Here is an 18,911-nt window from a genome sequence, read left to right on the forward strand (position 1 = left end):
TTTCCTGTGAAGACGGTTTGGCATGTAGACAATAGCTTGGCAGGAAAACCCTGGCTTTCATTAACCTCCCGTTTCACACCCTTCCCTGCCAACACTAATGGCCCAAAAACGTACCAGCGGACAATGTCGGCCAAGATCAAACATCGCTGCAGCTTTATCTTGCCTGGTGGGAGTATGCGTTGTTCTCAGTTACAAAGACCTCTATTGTCCTTTCTCTCTACACCTCCGCTTGTCTGCAGGAAAAGCTTTTTATTATCCCAAAACGTCTGCATGGAATATCTGCTTTTTAGGGAAAAATGAGTCTGTCCTTGATTCACCTCTCCTTCAGTTGTCATATCCTGTTCCCTGTCTGTCACCTTCAAAGGGTGATTTAGATGAATGGGTGAACGCAAGAAAAGTAACTTAGATTCACTATATCAGAGCATCTGGACATCGAAAGCTAGACAGCTACGAACTGGCCCAGAATTTGAGTTATTTTTCCGGCGTTACAATAGACTATATCAGGTGACGGCCAATAATCTCGCAAAGATACAACACTTGGCATGCTGCAACAAAAACAGGTCATTGAGAGTTGTGATATAAACAGCTTGATGAATTGGCAAACCCCCGAATAAGATAAACAAGACCATCGCAAACTTCCAGTGACATTTCTGAGAAGAAATCCTCTGAGAAATAAACAGATGTCACCGAATTCCCCTGACTTTCCTGCTGAGGTGTCTTCAAGACCTTTCAAGCTGACTCATTGTGCCCTTTCTTGTTTGGATATTTGCTTCCCAGGGGAATATTTTGCCGCACAGATTTTGGAATCTTAAAAAAAAAATACATATATTGAAAATAAAGGATACTTTTTTTTTTTATCTATACCTATTCCCCACCAAGCACAACAAAATTCCCCAAAATCCAATGAAAGTCTTTTTAACTTTTTATTTTTTTTATTTTTTTTAACCAATTTGCTTTCCTTCAATGCTGGCTCTGCTGCAAAGATCCAGAAGGCGATGGGTCTGTGGTGGAGACTTAACAGAACTTGCAAAAATCTATCTGTGCATTCTGTTCAGAATTGTGAGACATTTCAATTCAAACGCAACAACAAGAAAAGAACATGGATATGTAATATACTAAATCTATATAAAACCCACATTCCAAGCCCTACATTTATTGTTTGTATTAGGGCCAGCTGCTAAATATCTCCTGGTCTATGAGTGATGACGGACGACGGCTCAGGGCTGACCCCACCCTGAGCGTGTTGTGTTTTGATAACCTTTCAGGAAGGAGTCATGGATAGGAAATGGGTAGCAGCGTATATAAACATCGCAGGCGGGGGGCTGCGTTCTAGTGCTTTCAGATCTACAGATCCGCATCTCCAGTGCAAAGGCATTCTCTCAAGGACAGGCAGGATACACACAGTGGCGAGGGCAGGCTACTGGAGCTGTCTTGCCGAGGCTGCCGGGTCACTCCTGTGCGAACTGAGGAAAAGACGTCACTCTCCGGGCGGGCAGGGCAAGCCAGTGTGGGCAGCCGAGGTCTGAGGTTGTGGGTTGGCGACTTTCCGCGCCCGCAGTCATGTACAACAGCAAGTACTCGATGGCCAAGTTCGGCGTGGAAGCCAAGGACATCCACGCGTCCAAGGGCAAGAACTGCGGCTACTATGTGAAGGTCGTCTTGTTCTTCTCCTCGCTCATTCAGTCGCTTATCATCGTGGGCCTGGTGCTCTTCATGATCTACGGGAAACCTGAGGTGTCCGTGGACGAGATGAGGGTGCAGGAGCTGGAGAAGAACGCGGCCTGGCTGTCTACGGACCGCAACCTGCTGAAGCTGCAGATTCGCAACGTCTCCAACCACCTGAACAGGACCGAGCAAGCGAAAAAGCTGAATGATCTCGAACTGCTGAGAGCTTGGAAATTGGTCAATGACTCTTCTGTCCTGATACGGAACCTTAACCAGAGGATGGTGAGTTGTGATGCTCTGGCCATGTGTATTTGTTGTTGATTTTGTTTTCGTTTGAAGCACTATGCCAGGAGGTGGAACGGGCATGTCAGGACTGAGTAGTGCATGGGTCTTCTGGAGTGTGTGTGTGTAAACTGTGCATTACCTTTCAGGAAGCGTGCTACACACTTCTTCACTACTAATACCTTTAAAAAAAAAAAAAGAGGACTGGAGAGTAAACAATAGTAAAATGCCAATAAATAAATAAATGAGAATTGTCCATAACAGTATATGACGACAGCTAGAAACGTAGCTAGATGACTAGTTTAGATTTTGATTTCATCCTCAATAATTCCTAAATGAAACCAGAATATATTTATTAGCATGTGCATTAATAACATATATACCTCAAGAGGGGTTAATGACAATGCTCACAATCTTGTTTGTGTTTGTATTAGATTCTCATTGAAAGGCAGAAGAAAGAGCTAGAGATGGCGTGTACACGATGTAAACTCCAGGACACGAAATGTCCAGCTGATGGTAAGGCTGCTTGTACTTCAAGTTTATCCCTGAGGTTTGCAGTTTAAGACTATACAGCCCCTTTTGGTTGATATTGTAATTTTGGTACAAAATTGAGCACTTGTCAAGTTGGTGCAAGATCATGTATCAATTCCTTAGCAGTTTACTGAAGCTTATTGAGATACATCCTTTGTTATCAATTCAGCAATAGCCTTTTTCGGTACATGAATGCAATGCTGATGATTTTGTGTAGCTGCACTTTTGCTTGCTCCAGATGAAGTGAATTCTCTCTTCTGACTCGTCTAGTTCAGAGGTTCTCAATCCTGGTCCTGGAGGACGCCCTACCCTGCTGGTTTTTGTTCCAACCAAGCTCTCAATTACTTAATTGAACCCTTAATTTAAGTAATTTGATTACATTTGAATCTTTAAATTGTGTAACTGATAAAAAATGTGATTCCTTAATAAGATAATTTCCTTGTACAGTTTTATACTTAACTTAAAACACCTACTGTTAAAAATTATGAAAAGGCTCTAGGATTTAGGTAATTATTTGTTCCAATTATTAATTCAATTAAGTAATTGAGAGCTCGGTTTGAACAAAAACCAGCAGGGTAGGGGGTCCTCCAGGACCAGGATCAAGAACCACTGCTCTAGTTGTTGGATTGCCGTCTCACTGACAATGTCCATTTCTATTTTCTGCAGTGGAAAAAATGCGTCTGATACAAGAGAGGGACTCACTCAAGCTTAATGTGGTCAACCTGACTTTAATATCCACAACCCTCCAGAGTGACCTGAACACAGCCAGCAAGGACAGGGACAACTTTCACTTGGAAAGCATCAGTCTGCGCAAAAAGGAGACCGATTTAAAGCAACAGCTCGACAGTTTCACCAAGAAGTGTGAAGATGACATCAGACATTCCTTGGAGGGCATACAAACCATCACCACCTCTTTCCAGGAAAAGATTCGCAACCTGTTTGCTCCCTCCCACGCCTTCTCCCTCACCTGCGAGAAACAGAGAGCCCACCTGGACAGCATCCGCGCCAACTGCTCCACGCTGTCCCAGGACATCGAGAACAAGTTCCAGCCCTACCTGAACAGCGTCAGTGCCACCGTGTCCCGCATCGAGAGCGAGAACAGCCGCCTGACGGTGCAGAACGGGCGGCTGAGCACCGAGTACAAGGAGTGCAGCGGCAACCTCTCCGCCGCCCACAAGGACACAGAGAGACGTCTCAAAGAGCAGCAGAACAAGCACGACCACGAGGTGGAGCGCCTGCTGAGAGAACAGACCAACCTCCGTGGCCAGGTGGACCTCAAGGACCAGACCATCAAGGTGCAAAACAACGAAAATCTCCTGCTCAACAGCAAGATCGCCAGCCTCAATGCCTCCCTGGCCAACTGCATCCCCAAGGTACGAGTAGTCCTAGAGCAGATTATTATTATTATTAGACACTGCAGTCCCAGGCTTGTGCTAAGGGGTGGGGCAGACACAGGAGATGTGACTGACATGATAGAAGGCCTGTGCCTAAGGTGTGCTTGTTGACAGGGATCTGGTCTGGTCTAGAGGTCAGATCGCAAGGGATGTGGAGAATCTGTCTTGCTCTTAGAGGAAGGGATGTGTGGGGGTGATAAGAGAGGGAAGTGCAAGTGCTTGTAAAATAAATACACTGCCGTTTCGGTCTTAGCACTTGCTGGTTGGCCTTTTATTTCTTTACACCCATGACTGTGCGGTCTCTCCTCTGCGGCTGATTCTGAGGACTGCCACAGAAACCAGGGCAAAATTCATGTTTCCAGCTAACGAACAGCAGTGGAAATTCAGAGTGAGGGGGGAATAAGTCCTCCAAAACTGTCAAACTGTTCCTTTGTAATCTATCTCAGTCTTTGTATGATTTTATATATATTTATATATATATATACATGTATGTGTGTGTGTGTTAGATCAATTATAACATGTATTTTGCATCTTTTTAAGGTGTCGTCATACAATTATGTTCCTGGTTCTGCTGTGAAGCCTGTTGATTCTTTTCAAAGTAAGAGGCATTTTGCTGTTCTCTCTAATGTGGGGTAACTGGGAAAGTATAGTTGCTCAGGCCTGGAAATGTATGAAATGTAATTAAGTGTTTCCACAGTCGGAACAGTCTGGTAAGCAACTCTGTCCTCTGTCTTGTTTCCACAGATGACATGCAAAAACACATGAAGGCAGTGATGGAGTTTGAGAAAAAGATGTCTGGGTGAGAACTAAACTGCATCTCTTACTAATCCATTCGTCCATTTTGATTTAGTATAGCGCCTTTGGCAGGGTAGCCACAGAACACTTAACAGATTGAAAATAAACAGACATAAACCATTCATTCATCTTTCTTCCATTGACTCTCAAGGTGGTCTTTGTTTTTTTTTTCCAGAGTGTAAGTGTAGAAGCAGCACTTGAACTATGAAGACACGGCACAGCTTTCCCCTTGCAGCAAACTAATCTACTCTTTGGTTGACTTTGCACTGAACTGCTACATCTCTACACTTTGGACACTGAGACGCTCTGTGTTCAGCTGTGTGGTCAGCTGGGGGTCAGTTTTTCCCCCAAGCTTGTAATCATCAATATTTAAACTTAGAATCACTTAATTAAATTAGTCAACACAAAGGAAGTCTATTTTAAATAATATTTTTAATGACATCTTGTGAACTGTAAACAGACTCTCCTCAGAACTACAGAGTAGTCATTCCCATCAAATATATTGAATGCAGCAACATTATAAACAAAGTGTTTAAGTGCAAGTTGAATATTAAAACCATCAAGGTTATCAAAAAGACTGGATTAGCTTAGAATGTAAGCCAATAGGCCAAAATAAATACTTTCTTGATATGCACCAACAATATCAAACACAACAAAATGTTAAAGTGCCAGTTGAATTTCAAAAAGGTACATAAGTCTTTGCAACATAAATAACAAAAGGAGAATGTTGATTTTTTTTTCACCCCATTAAGCCAGCAACTGAGACAGACCAGTCGGTTTACATTATTAGGGGACAAAGCAGCTCTCTTTTTCTGGACATTCTGTCTTTAAAGTAATTAAAACAGAGGCAAAAAAAGTGCTGCGTCAATTGCGTTTTTTTTTTTAATGCGTTAAACATTTCAAATGAATCGCAAAGATTAATGCGTTAAATCCCCCAGCCCTAATATATATATATATGTATTAAAGTGGAATGTGGGTCTGATATTTTTTATTAAAGGTCAATTGACTTGCCAAAATTAATACATTTTGCTACTTCCTTCACTAAGGGAATGTAATGATGGGTGTGTGTGTGTAATGCAACCGATTTAAAGATGACTTCAAAGTTGTGTGTATTATTGTGCTGAGGACTATTGTGCTTTGGTTGACACTTCATAGATTGCAAATTAACTTAATTTCTGATCAACGGCACCTTGAACAAAAGTGTCTATTCTAACCCACTGATGGCTCATCTACTCTTGGTTTGAATGGGCCATTATTTTACACAGGAAGATAGCGGCTCAACATCAGTTCTGACTTAACACAGCCTTACAGTTTGTACAAAAGGTTATGTATATACTTATAATAAAGCTTTTTTCTTGATGAAAAAACAGAGGTCGAATCTCATTTTCAATTTCAAAACGTGTCCAGATCCTTCTTTGTTTCAGGGCCACCCCCCCCCCGACAAACACACACACACACACACACACACACACAACACTGTCCTGCAGTCCTGTAGTCTTCAATCTTCACTTTAACCCTTTGATTCGAAGGCCTCCGATAAAATCACTACAGTAACATCTCCTTGACCCATTGATTTTTTATTTATTTGCAGATCCCAGTTTCCTACACCTTAGTGGTTTTTGAGAGGAAAGGTACAGTTTACTGCTCGCAAGCCAATCAGTACAAAATGTTTATATGAATCTGTCTGAGGGCCAAGAGAGACGGATGGGAGGGAGGTACACAAACTCCGGTGTTTACAGAAGAAAACAATACTTCCCATGCAATTGAGAACACGGATGTCCCATCAACACAGGCTCCGAACAAGGTGTCTGTATACACAATTTTAAAGAGTTGGACGGTGACGAGACATATCCAAACATTAATCTGACCCCCCGATTGCGCACAACCGCATTAAAATAGACCTGCTCTACTTACAAGGTCTTCCGTTGTAAACTGCCGTGTTGTTGAGGAAAACACAAAAGCCTCTTTCCTCACTGGCCACGCAGGACAGTTTACGGAAGACTTCAGTGGCATGTTTATCTAATCTGTTTATCTCTTTGTCTCAATGGGAACCCTCTTACATCAAGCACATACTCAAAACACTCCCAATGGTAATTGTCACTCCTAGTGTACGCACAGTGGCGTTGCAGGTTTAAGTAACTGTTGGGAAAACACTTATTCCTCATCTCCTAAAGAACCAGAGGATTCTGAGGATGGGAGGGGAGGTAAACAAACGTTCACATTTTCCATGAAGAGTTGGGCGCCACTTGATAAATGACAGGTGAAGGAGTCTCTATGCTCCGGTTCTCAGGATATCCTTTGTTTAACTCCACCAGAGAGCCAACTGCCCCTTCCAGGGCTGAGGGCACTGCAAACAAAAACAAAAGGCAACCCACGCACGCCACTCGCGCCGGGCCCCCAGCCTGGTACTGAGAGCCTCCATGGGAATCACCCTTAGCGGTCAGTGTTGAAGTCTGAAACCCGTGTTTCCAAAATAAAGACCACATCCAGCCATCACCTTCCTTTGAATATACAGCTGATAACCCCTAGCTTCATATTTCTTTTTTAGTTCTTGTTTTGACGGGCTTTTGTGTTATGCTTGAAGCCGATTAACCAATTACATAACTAAGGGAATGGAGTAGAATTCGGCTGAAATTATACACTTTATTGAGACACTTTTCCATTTAAATATATGCCACACATATTAAGGGTTCAATTAAATAATTGAGAGCTTGGTTGGAACAAAAACCAGCAGGGTTGGGGGTTCTCCAAGACAGGATTGAGAACAACTGATCTAAGGTATATATCACTGTGTCTAGATAAATCTTTATCCTGAATCATAATCGAGTAAACCCACATACTTATTCACCTTTTGTCAATTTTTGATAGACATATAAAAATACTTTCAAATAACGTTCATTTGCGAGAAAAGAACACAAATAAGGTCTACTAATGGAGTATATTCAGTTATTAACATCGTTTTAAATATATATTAATTATATATTAAATTAATAAACTAAACATCTTTATGTCCCATAATTTGTATATATCCAGATGATTGTACAACGGAGAAACTTGTTAATATTCTGTTGTAATCTCTATATTTGCATTGTTGTGAAGGTCTTAATTGGAACAGGGTCTGATTTGTCTGTTTCATATTCGGGCTCTTAAATGTTGTTAATCGATCTTGATCAATGAACGACTTGGAAAGCGACAAACTACAACTTTTTTTCTCTTTAACTTAAATAACTATAGGGAAATGGCTGATGTTGGGAGCCATGGTGATAATAAATGAAACCTCTTTGTATGAATAATAACAACAAAGTTCTTCCACGACGTTGCTCAGGACTCAGAGGCTGGTGAAAACAGCAGCTGCTGTCTGTCGAATCCTCTCGCCACAGTCGGCCAATTAATCAACCAGGAGATCAAACAATGACGTCATCGCGAAGAATTGGAGGAAGATTTGAGGAGAATGTGAAGAGCTGGGCTGCTGGGGGGGGTGAGAAACAACTTGAGAAAGGGGGATAGGTTCAAGGAAGCAGGAATATTTAATCAAGGCCGGATTGACAGGGAAACAAAGGGGCCTGAGGTCACTCCGATGCCCTTTCCTGCACATCTGGGAGGACAATACCCTCCCTGCACAAAAAAAATGAGTGCTCTCTTTGTTTGGAGGTCAAGACTGTTTCACCAAAGCCAACCTCCGTTCAATGGGCTGAGAAACTGGAGTAGAAGTTCTGCGGACCTACAGCCGTAGTGGTCCAGTCTGGTGAGTGCCAACTGCACCTCTATGAAGTGCGTAAGCCCGCCCTCGGCCCTGGCAGCCTATTTGCCGATGCAGAAATCCCTGAAGACGATGTCCAGGATCTCCTCCGCGCCCACCCTGCCGGTGATCCTTCCCAGGCTGGTGAGTGCCAGCCGGAGTCCCTGTGCCGCCAGCGCCAGGTCCAATTCCCTGTACTGGTGGTATTGTGCCAGGGCCTGGACACACTGCTGTAGGTGAGAGCGGTGCCGGGCCTGGGTCAGACTGGGAGCGCCGGCCAGAGGGTCTCCACACCTGAAAGAGAGGTTGCGAGACAAAAAGAGTCTTTTTCAGTCTTCTGAGTGGTCAGGGTGTTTTTGTTCTTTACAAATAATGCCAGACATTTGGAATCAATCTTTTCATACTTACATGGTTTTTACGTCCTTCTGCAGGACCTCCAGGAAGCCTTCCAAACCATCCCCCGTTTGGCAGGATAGCAGGCAGATGGGGGGCAGTCCCGAACTCTGACTGAGGACCCCTTGCAAACTGTCCACCTGCTCTCCTGTCAGCAGGTCTGTTTTGTTGAGGACCAGCAGGCAGCGTCTAGGGTCGGCCCCCGGGTCCTCGCCGTGGCCGAGCACAACTCTCAGGTAGCTGGTGAGGAAAGGGTGGGCCTTCTTCTGGTCCTGGGGAAGCTCGCTCACGTCCAGCACTACCAGCGTCAGGTCTGCCTGCTCCACCCTGGGGACAGGAACACGCTCTTATTACCTCCTTCCTGCTGCTGTTCACAATCGAGACCCCTTCTGTCTCTATTCACACCACTGGGCTGATTGCACTTCCTGTACCCCCCAGAGCAGCCAGATAGCTTGGTAAAACAGAGCAGGGCAGAGACAGTTTTCCCCAGTCCAGTTTCTTCACTTTATTTTCTAAAATAAACATTGGTGATTGCAGAAGACGGCCACACTTCTGACTGACTCCCAGGGCTCCATCTATCATTAAGGGACCAATCTAAAGCCTTGTTCACACTGGCAGTTTGAAGTGACTCAAATCCGAATTATGACTCAGTCCTCTTATATTTGCTCTTATATTTTGTAAGTCACCCTGGCGTCTGCTAAGAAATAAGTAATAATAATAATCCAATAATCCAAAGTCTTGGTCAGGAACGCAACGGCCAAACTTGAATGCACAAACGGCATTGATGTTATCGTACGATCCTCTGTGCTTGTATGTTGTTTGTGTCATGAAGTGATGATGTCATCAACGTGTCCCTTACGGAGTGACAGAAAAAGTCCTTCAGACTAAATCGGATTTGATTATCGTGTCAGACTCAAGTCAGAAATCTGATATTAATCAGATTCAAACCACCTCTGAATGTGGTTTGAAATGTGGCTTGAAATATCTGACTCCATGTGGCTTATGCCTATTCAGATTGCAGAGTAAATCAGATTTGAATCACTTCAAACCAGTATCAGTTCTGGATACCCAATCTCAACCATTGCCCAAGTTTTTGCTTTTCCAAAATAACTCTTACAATAGAGTTTAATACACAATTAATTATTCTCAATGTAGCTCTTAGAACATGTGATTTTGAAGGCAGTTTAAAGTATTGAAGGTGCTGCTTCCATTTAAAACCTTGACCACTAGGACAACAGCAGGATTCAAACCCTCTCGGCTTCCTGTCTCCCCTCCCTCTCATCTCACCTCTCTCTGGCCCGTCGGACCCCCTCTTTCTCCACGCTGTCTCGGGCCTCTCTCAAGCCAGCTGTGTCGCTCAGTAAGACCGGGAACCCCCCAATGTCCAGCGACGTCTCCACCACGTCCCGGGTCGTCCCAGCCACGGGGGACACGATGGCTGCCGGCCTCTGACCTGTGGGGGAGGCATAGTGCAATTTCGACACTCTTCCACTTTTTACAGCAAGCATTAAAAAGAAAAAAGAAAATATGGACAACTTTGGATTTTGATTTCCTAGCACCGTTCATGTCGTTTGGCACTTGTTTTTCAGGGTTTGACATCACTCCTAGCACTATTTATTCCTGAATTATGGTGCAAAAGGCACAAACGAACATCCAGTGGAAGTCTGGGCTTCCACTCAATAGTCTTGGGTCCTCGAGGCCAGTCCTTGGTCTTGAGGCCGGCTCGAGGACAGTTTCTCGTCCTTGGCCTTGGCCTCGGGGTGTGGCCTCAGGTGGTCTCGCTCCGAGGACTTTGAGCACTTGGCGTTTAAAATTGCTCACATGTAATTTCTCATACTGAAAACTGATTGCAAATTTTACTTTTTTAAATGAATCCGTTTTCTAAAAATGTTATTGTGTTGAGTTAAATTAGATGTAATTTATCAGTTTTGTTGCAACACGTGCAAACTCTAGCTGGTCAGTGCACAGGAAGAAAAACAAAACTAAAGCAAAACAACATAAAGAAAAACTGCGATTTACTTGTTTTATTTGTGCTACAGTCAGTTTTCCTGGTCTGGAAATACCACACTGTAGTCACGGACTTCTTTGTAATTTCTTATTTTTTGTATAATGGCAAACACAAATGTTTAAAAATGCATTTTCACATTGCTGCACTGAAGCAAGCAAATGGCGTGCCAAATGTCTTAAATGGAAGGAGATTGTGGAGACAAAATGGACAATGGATTTACTAAGCAAGTAATTGATCATACCACTCTTTATGAAATGTATATTAATTACTTAAATTAATACTAATCCAGATGTTCCCTACATTCCCATTTTAATGGAATAGTGTACTATGGTAAACAATTCTGACGTGTGGTAATCCTAATATAGCACTTTTTGTGCAGCTTTTTGGAAATCAAAATATGTCTGAATGTGAATTTCCCCAACATATCCGTTCTTACATATTACTAAATATGAGTTAAATACATATACAGCATTTCAGCTGTAAACTCCTCAAAATTAGTAAGTTAGTTAGTTAGTTATAAATACTTTCTCCAACTGTCAGACTTCCAGTTTATGTGGTCTATAGCTTACTGAATATAATACAGGTGACAATCTGGGCTTTGTAATAAAATTTGTTATTGTGAAAGTTATAATCATGTTGATTGTTGACACGTGATTTTCTACACATCACATATTCATATATTATTATCATTATTTGTTTTATTATCAGTCACCTGTTTGATCATGAATGCTAATTATTTTTGTATTAGTATAGGGCACTGTAGTGTTTAAAAGCGTGTTTTCTCGATTGATACGCAACTGTAATAGAGCGCTTTCATGTGCATAATGTCATATTTCAGTTTTATACATGTGCTAAGTTTACACAGTTTATTGAACAGTTTATGTAGCCTATGCATTCATTTTGAAAAAATAAGAAAAAAGCCATGTAAATGCAGTGTTTCTGCTCTGAAAATGTTATATGTGGTGTTCATATGTAAAACTATTACATTTTTATCCAACTCTTTGTTTTTCATTGACGTCACACAGCTGTTTTATAAAGGGGCCGCACATGCCGGCCCAGTGGTTGTATGTAGCACGAAATGTCGGCGGTTCTAGTGTTAATTCAACAGAACAGAAAGCCTACTAAAATGTTTATACATAGTTGAAGCAAACTGAAACAAACATAAAACTGTTCATAATTATCTAAGTCTAATAATTTTGTCTTCCCGATTATAATGTATATATTTAATCCAATAGTCACAATGGAGCTGTTTGTTTCCTTTATAAAAGTATCGTTAATCTAATAATAATTATTATTTATTTATAAACAGATTACCTTGTCCAGGGCGACTTACAATTAAATACAAAATACACATAAAGAATACAATAATTGCAAGATATGAAATACAATACATTACAATATACAATAACTTTAGTGCTAGTAAGAGCAAGTGTCAGAGACAATTACATTAACTGCAGTACACCTAGTAATGAGTAATAAGACACCATACGATTCAATTTCTTGATAATAATAATAAATGTTATATTGCAATGCAAGTATCGTTAAACGAATAATACAAAGCCAATGTAATATTATTTGTTTAAATAGGTGTGTAAAATATTAGAATATTGGACAAATAATTGATCACATTCAATATTGTTTATTTTATAAGGAGAGAAATGTGAATGAAATGCCAAATATTACTCTTATTGGTTATTATAATTGGAATATATTTTTTACAGTAATCTATTGTGAGGAATTTACCCAATATTTTGCATTGATTAGCTGTTTTCATTTTTTATTTTGCTACAACATATGCAAGCATTCTAACTATTGCCAAAATGCGAGCATCTAGAGCAAGAATGGGAGACGAGCTTTTCTCAGAGTGAAACTGTATAAAGTGCAAGTTTATCTTGTGAGCAGTGTGGTTCTGAATGAACGTCTATCTGGTCAACATTTATTTTGCTGAGATTTCTACTCAGATGGAGCAAGCTGGTCAATGATAACAACATTTTAAAGGTAAAGGCCACAGTCATGCAGTTTATCAATTGGGTTAGATGTAGACAGTTTTAATCAAATTTGTACAACTGTAAAAGAGTCCTAATAGGCTCCTAGCCTCGACCTTGGCCTTGGCCTTTTGAGTCCCGGCCATGAATCCAAGACTGCCACTCAATCACATCCTCCACAATATTATGGGACAAAGTAGCCGTTTAAGGCAAAGCTACAATGATTGTGAGAAACCTGCCATAAGAAAACGGGAGGCCAGGAGGCCTGTTACTCGCAGGAAACAATAACAGGATCTAATCAAGTTACTGATAATGAAGGCCTCAGAACTGGGACGGCAGCCAGGACAACTTGTTTCAGATGATTGGCTTATTGTCTCAATTTCACTAATGTGCTTAACCCCTTCTCCCCTGAAATAGGTCCCACTGCTCTTACACAGGGTGTTGAGAAGGCTGCTCTTTCCGGCGTTCGTCTCCCCGGCGATGACCACGTGAACCCCGCTGCGCAGTCTCTCTCCCCGGCGTCCATCCCTCAGGTGTCCCTCGATGTCAGACTGGAGCCGCGAGACCGAGCTGTCCACTGGGGACGGGAGACAGGGCGTCACACGGGGGGACAACCCCATAGCTTACAATTAATGAACAATGCGAGGGGTGGATTAATAGGAAGTATCCGAGTCTCCCAGAACACATTAGTCTGATTTATTTAGTTCCAAGCTGCATGATCTTGTGTAAACTGTACTAATGAAGAAGAAAATATATATCAACCTGTATCAATACACTGCAGGATGAAGGCCTACACGAGATGTTTCCACTTGCTTCGGATCTATAACTTCCCTGTTCAACCCTTCATGGTCTAACTCTTGAACTCCAGAGCTCATTTGCCTTAAAGTGTGTTTTAAAGGATGCATTGGTTGTGTATGTCGAGGGTAAGTGGGTTTGTGGGCTGCCAGCACGAGCACAGGATGCTGATGTGGTTTTTAGAAATATGGTAGGAATGCCTGGACTCTGATGACACACAGGAAAGCAAATGACTGGTTTCTGCAGGGGGTTGTTGAAAGTGAGATCCTGTCTGCTGATGGTAGAACACACTTTGAAGATGAGTCCAGTGGCCAGTCGTGTCTTCACCTCCCTCTCTCCAACATCCTCGAGGAAATTTGCTTTTCACCAGCAACATGACCTCTCCCCCAACCCTTTCTGTTTCTCAGTCAGTCATAGTCATTTAAATGATATTTCGAGCAACAGGAGAGTCATTAAAACTGGAATTGGGGGAACATAAAAAAACAAGAATTGTGGGAAAGCTTTATGAGGTCATCCAGGAGGAAAAAAAGTACTGCCTAAAGCCTTGAGTTGATCCATTTGTCACAGAGAAGGTTTATTTTAAGGTTCTCTGTGGAGACATCAGTCCCGGTGGCAAATATATATTAAACAAAAATATAAACGCAACATATTAAGTGTTAGTCCCATGTTTCATAATCTGGAGCGGCATATCAAGAAACTGATTAAACAGTATGATATAAAAGGCCACTCTAAAATGTGCAGTTTTGTCACACAACACAAAGCCACAGATGTCTCCAGTTTTGCACGCTCCCTCAAAACTTGAGACTGGAAATCCATAGATTAGGGCCTAATGCATTTATTTCAATGGACTGATTTCCTCATATGAACTGTAACTCTAGTCAAACCTTTGAAATTGCTGCCTGTTGCGCTTATATTTTTGTTCAGTGTAGATTTCAATCTGAAAATGTGCTGGAACCTGCGGACCTCGACCGGCCCTTCCTTCCAAAACAAAAGTCCACCACAGGAGGGAAGTCTTAAAATAAAACTAAAGAAAACGTCCCATTAGTTGCGGTCCCCAACATGCTGCTACGAGTTACCTTCATTCAAAACGCCATCTTCTATCATCTCATCCTCGCTGAAGTCGATGAAAGCTTCGACGTGAGCCACATTCTGCGAAAGTAATCATATTAATAAATAAAATGCCACCATTAGCTCCTGCTACACTTAATAATGCATTTCTGACAGCAACGTCTTCAGAACTTCATTAGCAGTGGACTAGTTTGGCTTTCTTGAGTAACGCAGAATGTTAATTCACTGCGGCTACCATAATTGCAAGGGAAGACTACACTGCCAACTGAGTCCCTTTCCTGTAGGCAACAGCATTCAGCTTCAATTAAGTAATTAAGACTGCCTTCAAGAATCAATAAAGCCTTCGCCCACACAGAGGACCTGTCACTCAGGGGCTGTGGGACTCCAACAGTCCTCTGATTAACAATTTGTCTGCACACACACTTTTTTTCTCTGTCAGAAAGCAGCGTTCCTATTTAATGTTCTGAAAGGTACACGTTATCAGAGGCAATCTAACCTTAATTACACTGCAGGAGAAATATGTTTTTTAAAAGCCTGTGATTTATTTCAGGAGTCTTTAGTGCAGGGGTCTTGTCCCGGAGGGCCATAATCCATCAGGTTTTGTAGTAATTGTCAGTACAATCTTGGGGTATATATTACAAGCTGGGCCGTGGGGCAAGAGGGGTGGGGTGCCCTGGCCTCGGGCCTACCTGGAAACTGGGCTAATAAAAATAGCCCACTGTTTCGTAAAGGGCTTCCTCAGGAAAACCCGAATTAGAGTGCTCGTCTCATCTCCAGAGAGCTCTGGGCATTTACGCATTCCGAGCCTCGTTTCTCGCCACCCCCAGGGGTCACCGCGTCGCCAGGGTAGTGCAGCTCGGGCCGAGGGGAGGATATCCTGTCTCCTGCTCCCTGCTCCCAGCTCGAACCGGCTCCCGGCGCTGTGACTCTGGAACGGCTGCATCTAAACATCCCTGGGATCCACTTTCCCAATCCATCCCGAACCGCAGAAAAGAAGGGGCTGAACCATTCCTGAGACGTGGCACTTTTCACACAATGGAGCAAAGAATTAACTCGGCTCCTCTAAAAGTGCATTGGTGGTTCAGGTAGATGTTATATCGTTACATCTACAGCTGTCTCGCCAGCACGGAGAACATGACTCTATTACACTTATGTCCCCACTGCCCAGTAGAGCACATACAGGAGTTCAGGGAGTTTGAGAGAGTATATGGAGCGAGTTGACTATGTGGGGTTGGGCTGAGAGCGGATCGTGTCGGTGTTTGTGTCGGTTACCCTCATGAGCGTTTTGCTCCAGGTGTGGTACAGCCGCCCCAGGTCTCCTGCCATCTGCCTGAGCGCCTGCCTCCTCTGGGCCTCCGTCTCAGCATGGATCAGGTCCCCCAGCCCCTCCACCTCAGTCAGGTCCAGTTTGCCCGCATGGAAAGCACGTCTGGTAAACTCCCCGGCTTCAGCAGGACGCAGGCCCGGCAGGCTGCCTGAGAAACAAGACCAGGGTGGGAAGGAGAGAGGATGGGCCTTGGGAAGACGACAGTGTTTTGGAGAAACATTGACACGTAATGGGGCTCAGAGTGTAGACGGTGGTTCAAATCCAAGCAGGGGGTCTAATTGCACACGTTACACACATATAGGATATTCTTTTTGTAGTGCAACAAAAACCAGCAGACACTGCAGCCCCCCAGGACTGGAGTCTGACATCACTGTTCTAGACTAACAGAAGTTAACTATAGTGTTTTGGTGTCTTTGGGTTCTCGGGTTGGTCTTATCCAGTAGCGCCCTCTAGCAGTGAAAGTCTACCATAGCGCCTCAATTAAGGTTAGATTCTCGTACAACCCACATCACAAAGTAATTCCCACTAGAGATAATAGCCAGGGAAACAGTATTCTTTGGGATGGGGGTTCACACATTGGGAAATGCTGAGGTGACTGCCACGTATGTCCTAAAACTGTAGGTTGCTCTGAGGAGGGTCTCCAATTCTGATTTTTGATCAATTATTTTCCTTACCAAGGGCTTGCAAGACCCCAGTGAGGACAGCCGGACCCCCGTGGATGTGAAACTCTGCGCTGTCTTCACCGGTGAAGCTGTGAGGACCTAAAACATAAAAATAAAAAAGATAAGTCTCTCTCAACTTCATTTCAACAGATTATTTGCACTGTTCCTTATGTTTATGATTTCACTTTTATTTTTACCCTATAGCGAAGGTGTATTTTTATCTTGATATAGGATCATTTTATAAGAGACCTGAGCTGTACATGGGACTACATACTGTAAACATACTGATCTTTCCAATTCCATCCACTGCAGTGAACTGACAATTATTTAACGTACATAAACAGCAACTGGTGGTCATAAATAACAGGTGTAATTGATTAGATGGTCACAGTATTTGACTACCAATCTTGTGTCACATGCTTTCCAACCCTGCCCCTGGTGTTGTCTCACTACATTCCTCCCTAGGCCAGTCTGGTAAGGAATTGTGTGTCTGTTGTTTTGTTGGCCAAGTTGTCTGACCTGGGAACCAGAGGACAAGCCCCCTGTCGAGCAGCTCTTGAGAGCGCGGGTCGGTGATGCTACGAAGGACAGCGATCCTGGGGGCCGGGGGGCCGTGCTTCAGGCCGGCCAGGCTGCAGAGAGCGAGGGCCGAGCAGGGGCCACTGACCCGTACCACGGCCACCCCACACCTCCCGTGGCCGGAGGACAGGGCGAAGATGGTGTCGGCATCAGACAGCGTCCTGCTCGGATGCTTCAGCAAAAAGGTTCTGTAAAACACAAAGGGAATGGCATTTTAATGTTGCAGACAATTGGTCTTGCAGACTTTTGAAGCAGACAATTTGAATTAAACTGCGGCTGCTGCTGCTGCAAAGTCACTTACAACAGAACCGTTGATTTTCTAGTATGTTTTTTTTTTAAGATTGAAACAGGAAATCAAGTAACTTGCTCATGGACATTTCTCCCATTCAAAACAACCCATTTAAATGTTGGTCCCTTTATAATGGGCAGTTGTGTGCATATTACAGAGTTAAGCCTACTTTTCTGGATTTTGACATAAAACACACATCTTTAAATTCATGTGCGCTATGATTCATTACATTTTATGAAAAGTCTCGATAATACCGCATTCATCTTTTGAGTAACTCCATAATATGAGAAAACGAAATACTTAATTATATCCAACTTTATAATGATCGATAGATTGCGGTGTTAGAGCAAATTATTTAATGTTTTGTACCTGCAAGCAAAAGGAAGGTGCACTAACCTTAAACCCATGGGAATATAGGACTGGGAAGGTCTCCCAAGCGCTCCGAATATTATTTTCAACATCATACGTCATCATAAGCTTATTTCTGTTTTAAAAACGTAATTATGTTGATTTTATGTATTCCTGTGTCTAAAATATAAGTAAACTGTCAAATGTTTTTCCGGAATTAAGTTTCCATTGTAAGAAGTCAAGTCAAGCGATTTACAAGGAAATCTGTATAGTTGGTTCTTTAGTTGCCGATTTCATGCATAAACTATTTGCTGCAAAATAATACGGTTACGCTTTATGCAATTATAACGCATTTCGACCCCTTCCATAGACCTCTCCTTCGCTACACACACGCTTACTTTGGGAGACACACTTCCTACTCCAACCCCAATTGGCTGTAGTAGAACTCATCCCGCCTTTTGGTTGATTATGATTGGCCTAGTTCTTGTTGTTTGTGATACATCAGAACCCTGCGTTGAACACGATTGCTCGCTGTCCTGTCAATCACGAATGAGAGCCTCCTTTTGCGTTACACCTAACCCGTCGCCACTAGAGGATGTCATGACGTCATTGCCTTTTGGTATTCCAGTTAAAATGTAAAAACATGACTACAGATATAAATGTCAGGTCTTCATAAAGATATGCAACAAATCAGATTAAAGTGAATTAGCGGCAGCAAACATGTATTTGCTTAATCGCGGTGTGTAGTGTAATGCAGATTAATAGTTATTTTGTATAATTGAGTTTTATACATGTTTTATGGGTAATTTGATCTCAGATCACATTTGAGCTGTTTAAGCAATAGCTTTAGTCATGCAACTCTTGTGTAAATAAGTTACTCAATAATAATATTAATGATGATGATAATGTAAGTATTTCATATCCGAGGTTTGTAAAATACTATATATATAAAGGATGATGTATTTTTGCACACGTATTTTTAATTCGTCTATCATTCCTATATGACATAAATCAGTATATTATCATTCCCCTCAGCCACACACACACACAC

At 42.5% G+C, this 18,911-nt stretch overlaps 2 protein-coding genes across 2 annotated transcripts; one reads left to right on the forward strand and one right to left on the reverse strand.

Annotated features, from left to right (window-relative positions):
* Nucleotides 1-1,323: 1,323 nt before the first annotated feature.
* plvapb (plasmalemma vesicle associated protein b) lies at nt 1,324-6,034 on the forward strand. The gene is made up of 6 exons (XM_066695134.1): nt 1,324-1,947; nt 2,382-2,463; nt 3,145-3,851; nt 4,413-4,470; nt 4,617-4,671; nt 4,843-6,034. Exons 1-6 carry the CDS (start codon nt 1,561-1,563, stop codon nt 4,847-4,849), a joined length of 1,296 nt encoding a protein of 431 aa, XP_066551231.1. The 5' UTR covers nt 1,324-1,560; the 3' UTR covers nt 4,850-6,034.
* On the reverse strand, nt 5,081-18,262 carry gtpbp3 (GTP binding protein 3, mitochondrial). Its single transcript, XM_066695133.1, has 9 exons — nt 17,909-18,262; nt 17,164-17,411; nt 16,657-16,743; nt 15,928-16,130; nt 14,664-14,736; nt 13,226-13,369; nt 10,087-10,252; nt 8,815-9,126; nt 5,081-8,700 (listed from the first exon to the last, which is right to left on the reverse strand). The coding sequence occupies exons 1-9, from the start codon at nt 17,974-17,976 to the stop codon at nt 8,469-8,471; spliced, it is 1,533 nt and encodes a 510-aa protein (XP_066551230.1). The 5' UTR covers nt 17,977-18,262; the 3' UTR covers nt 5,081-8,468.
* Nucleotides 18,263-18,911: the final 649 nt, after the last annotated feature.

The sequence above is a fragment of the Amia ocellicauda genome, chromosome 22, assembly GCF_036373705.1.
Source record: "Amia ocellicauda isolate fAmiCal2 chromosome 22, fAmiCal2.hap1, whole genome shotgun sequence".
Lineage (NCBI taxonomy): Eukaryota > Metazoa > Chordata > Actinopteri > Amiiformes > Amiidae > Amia > Amia ocellicauda.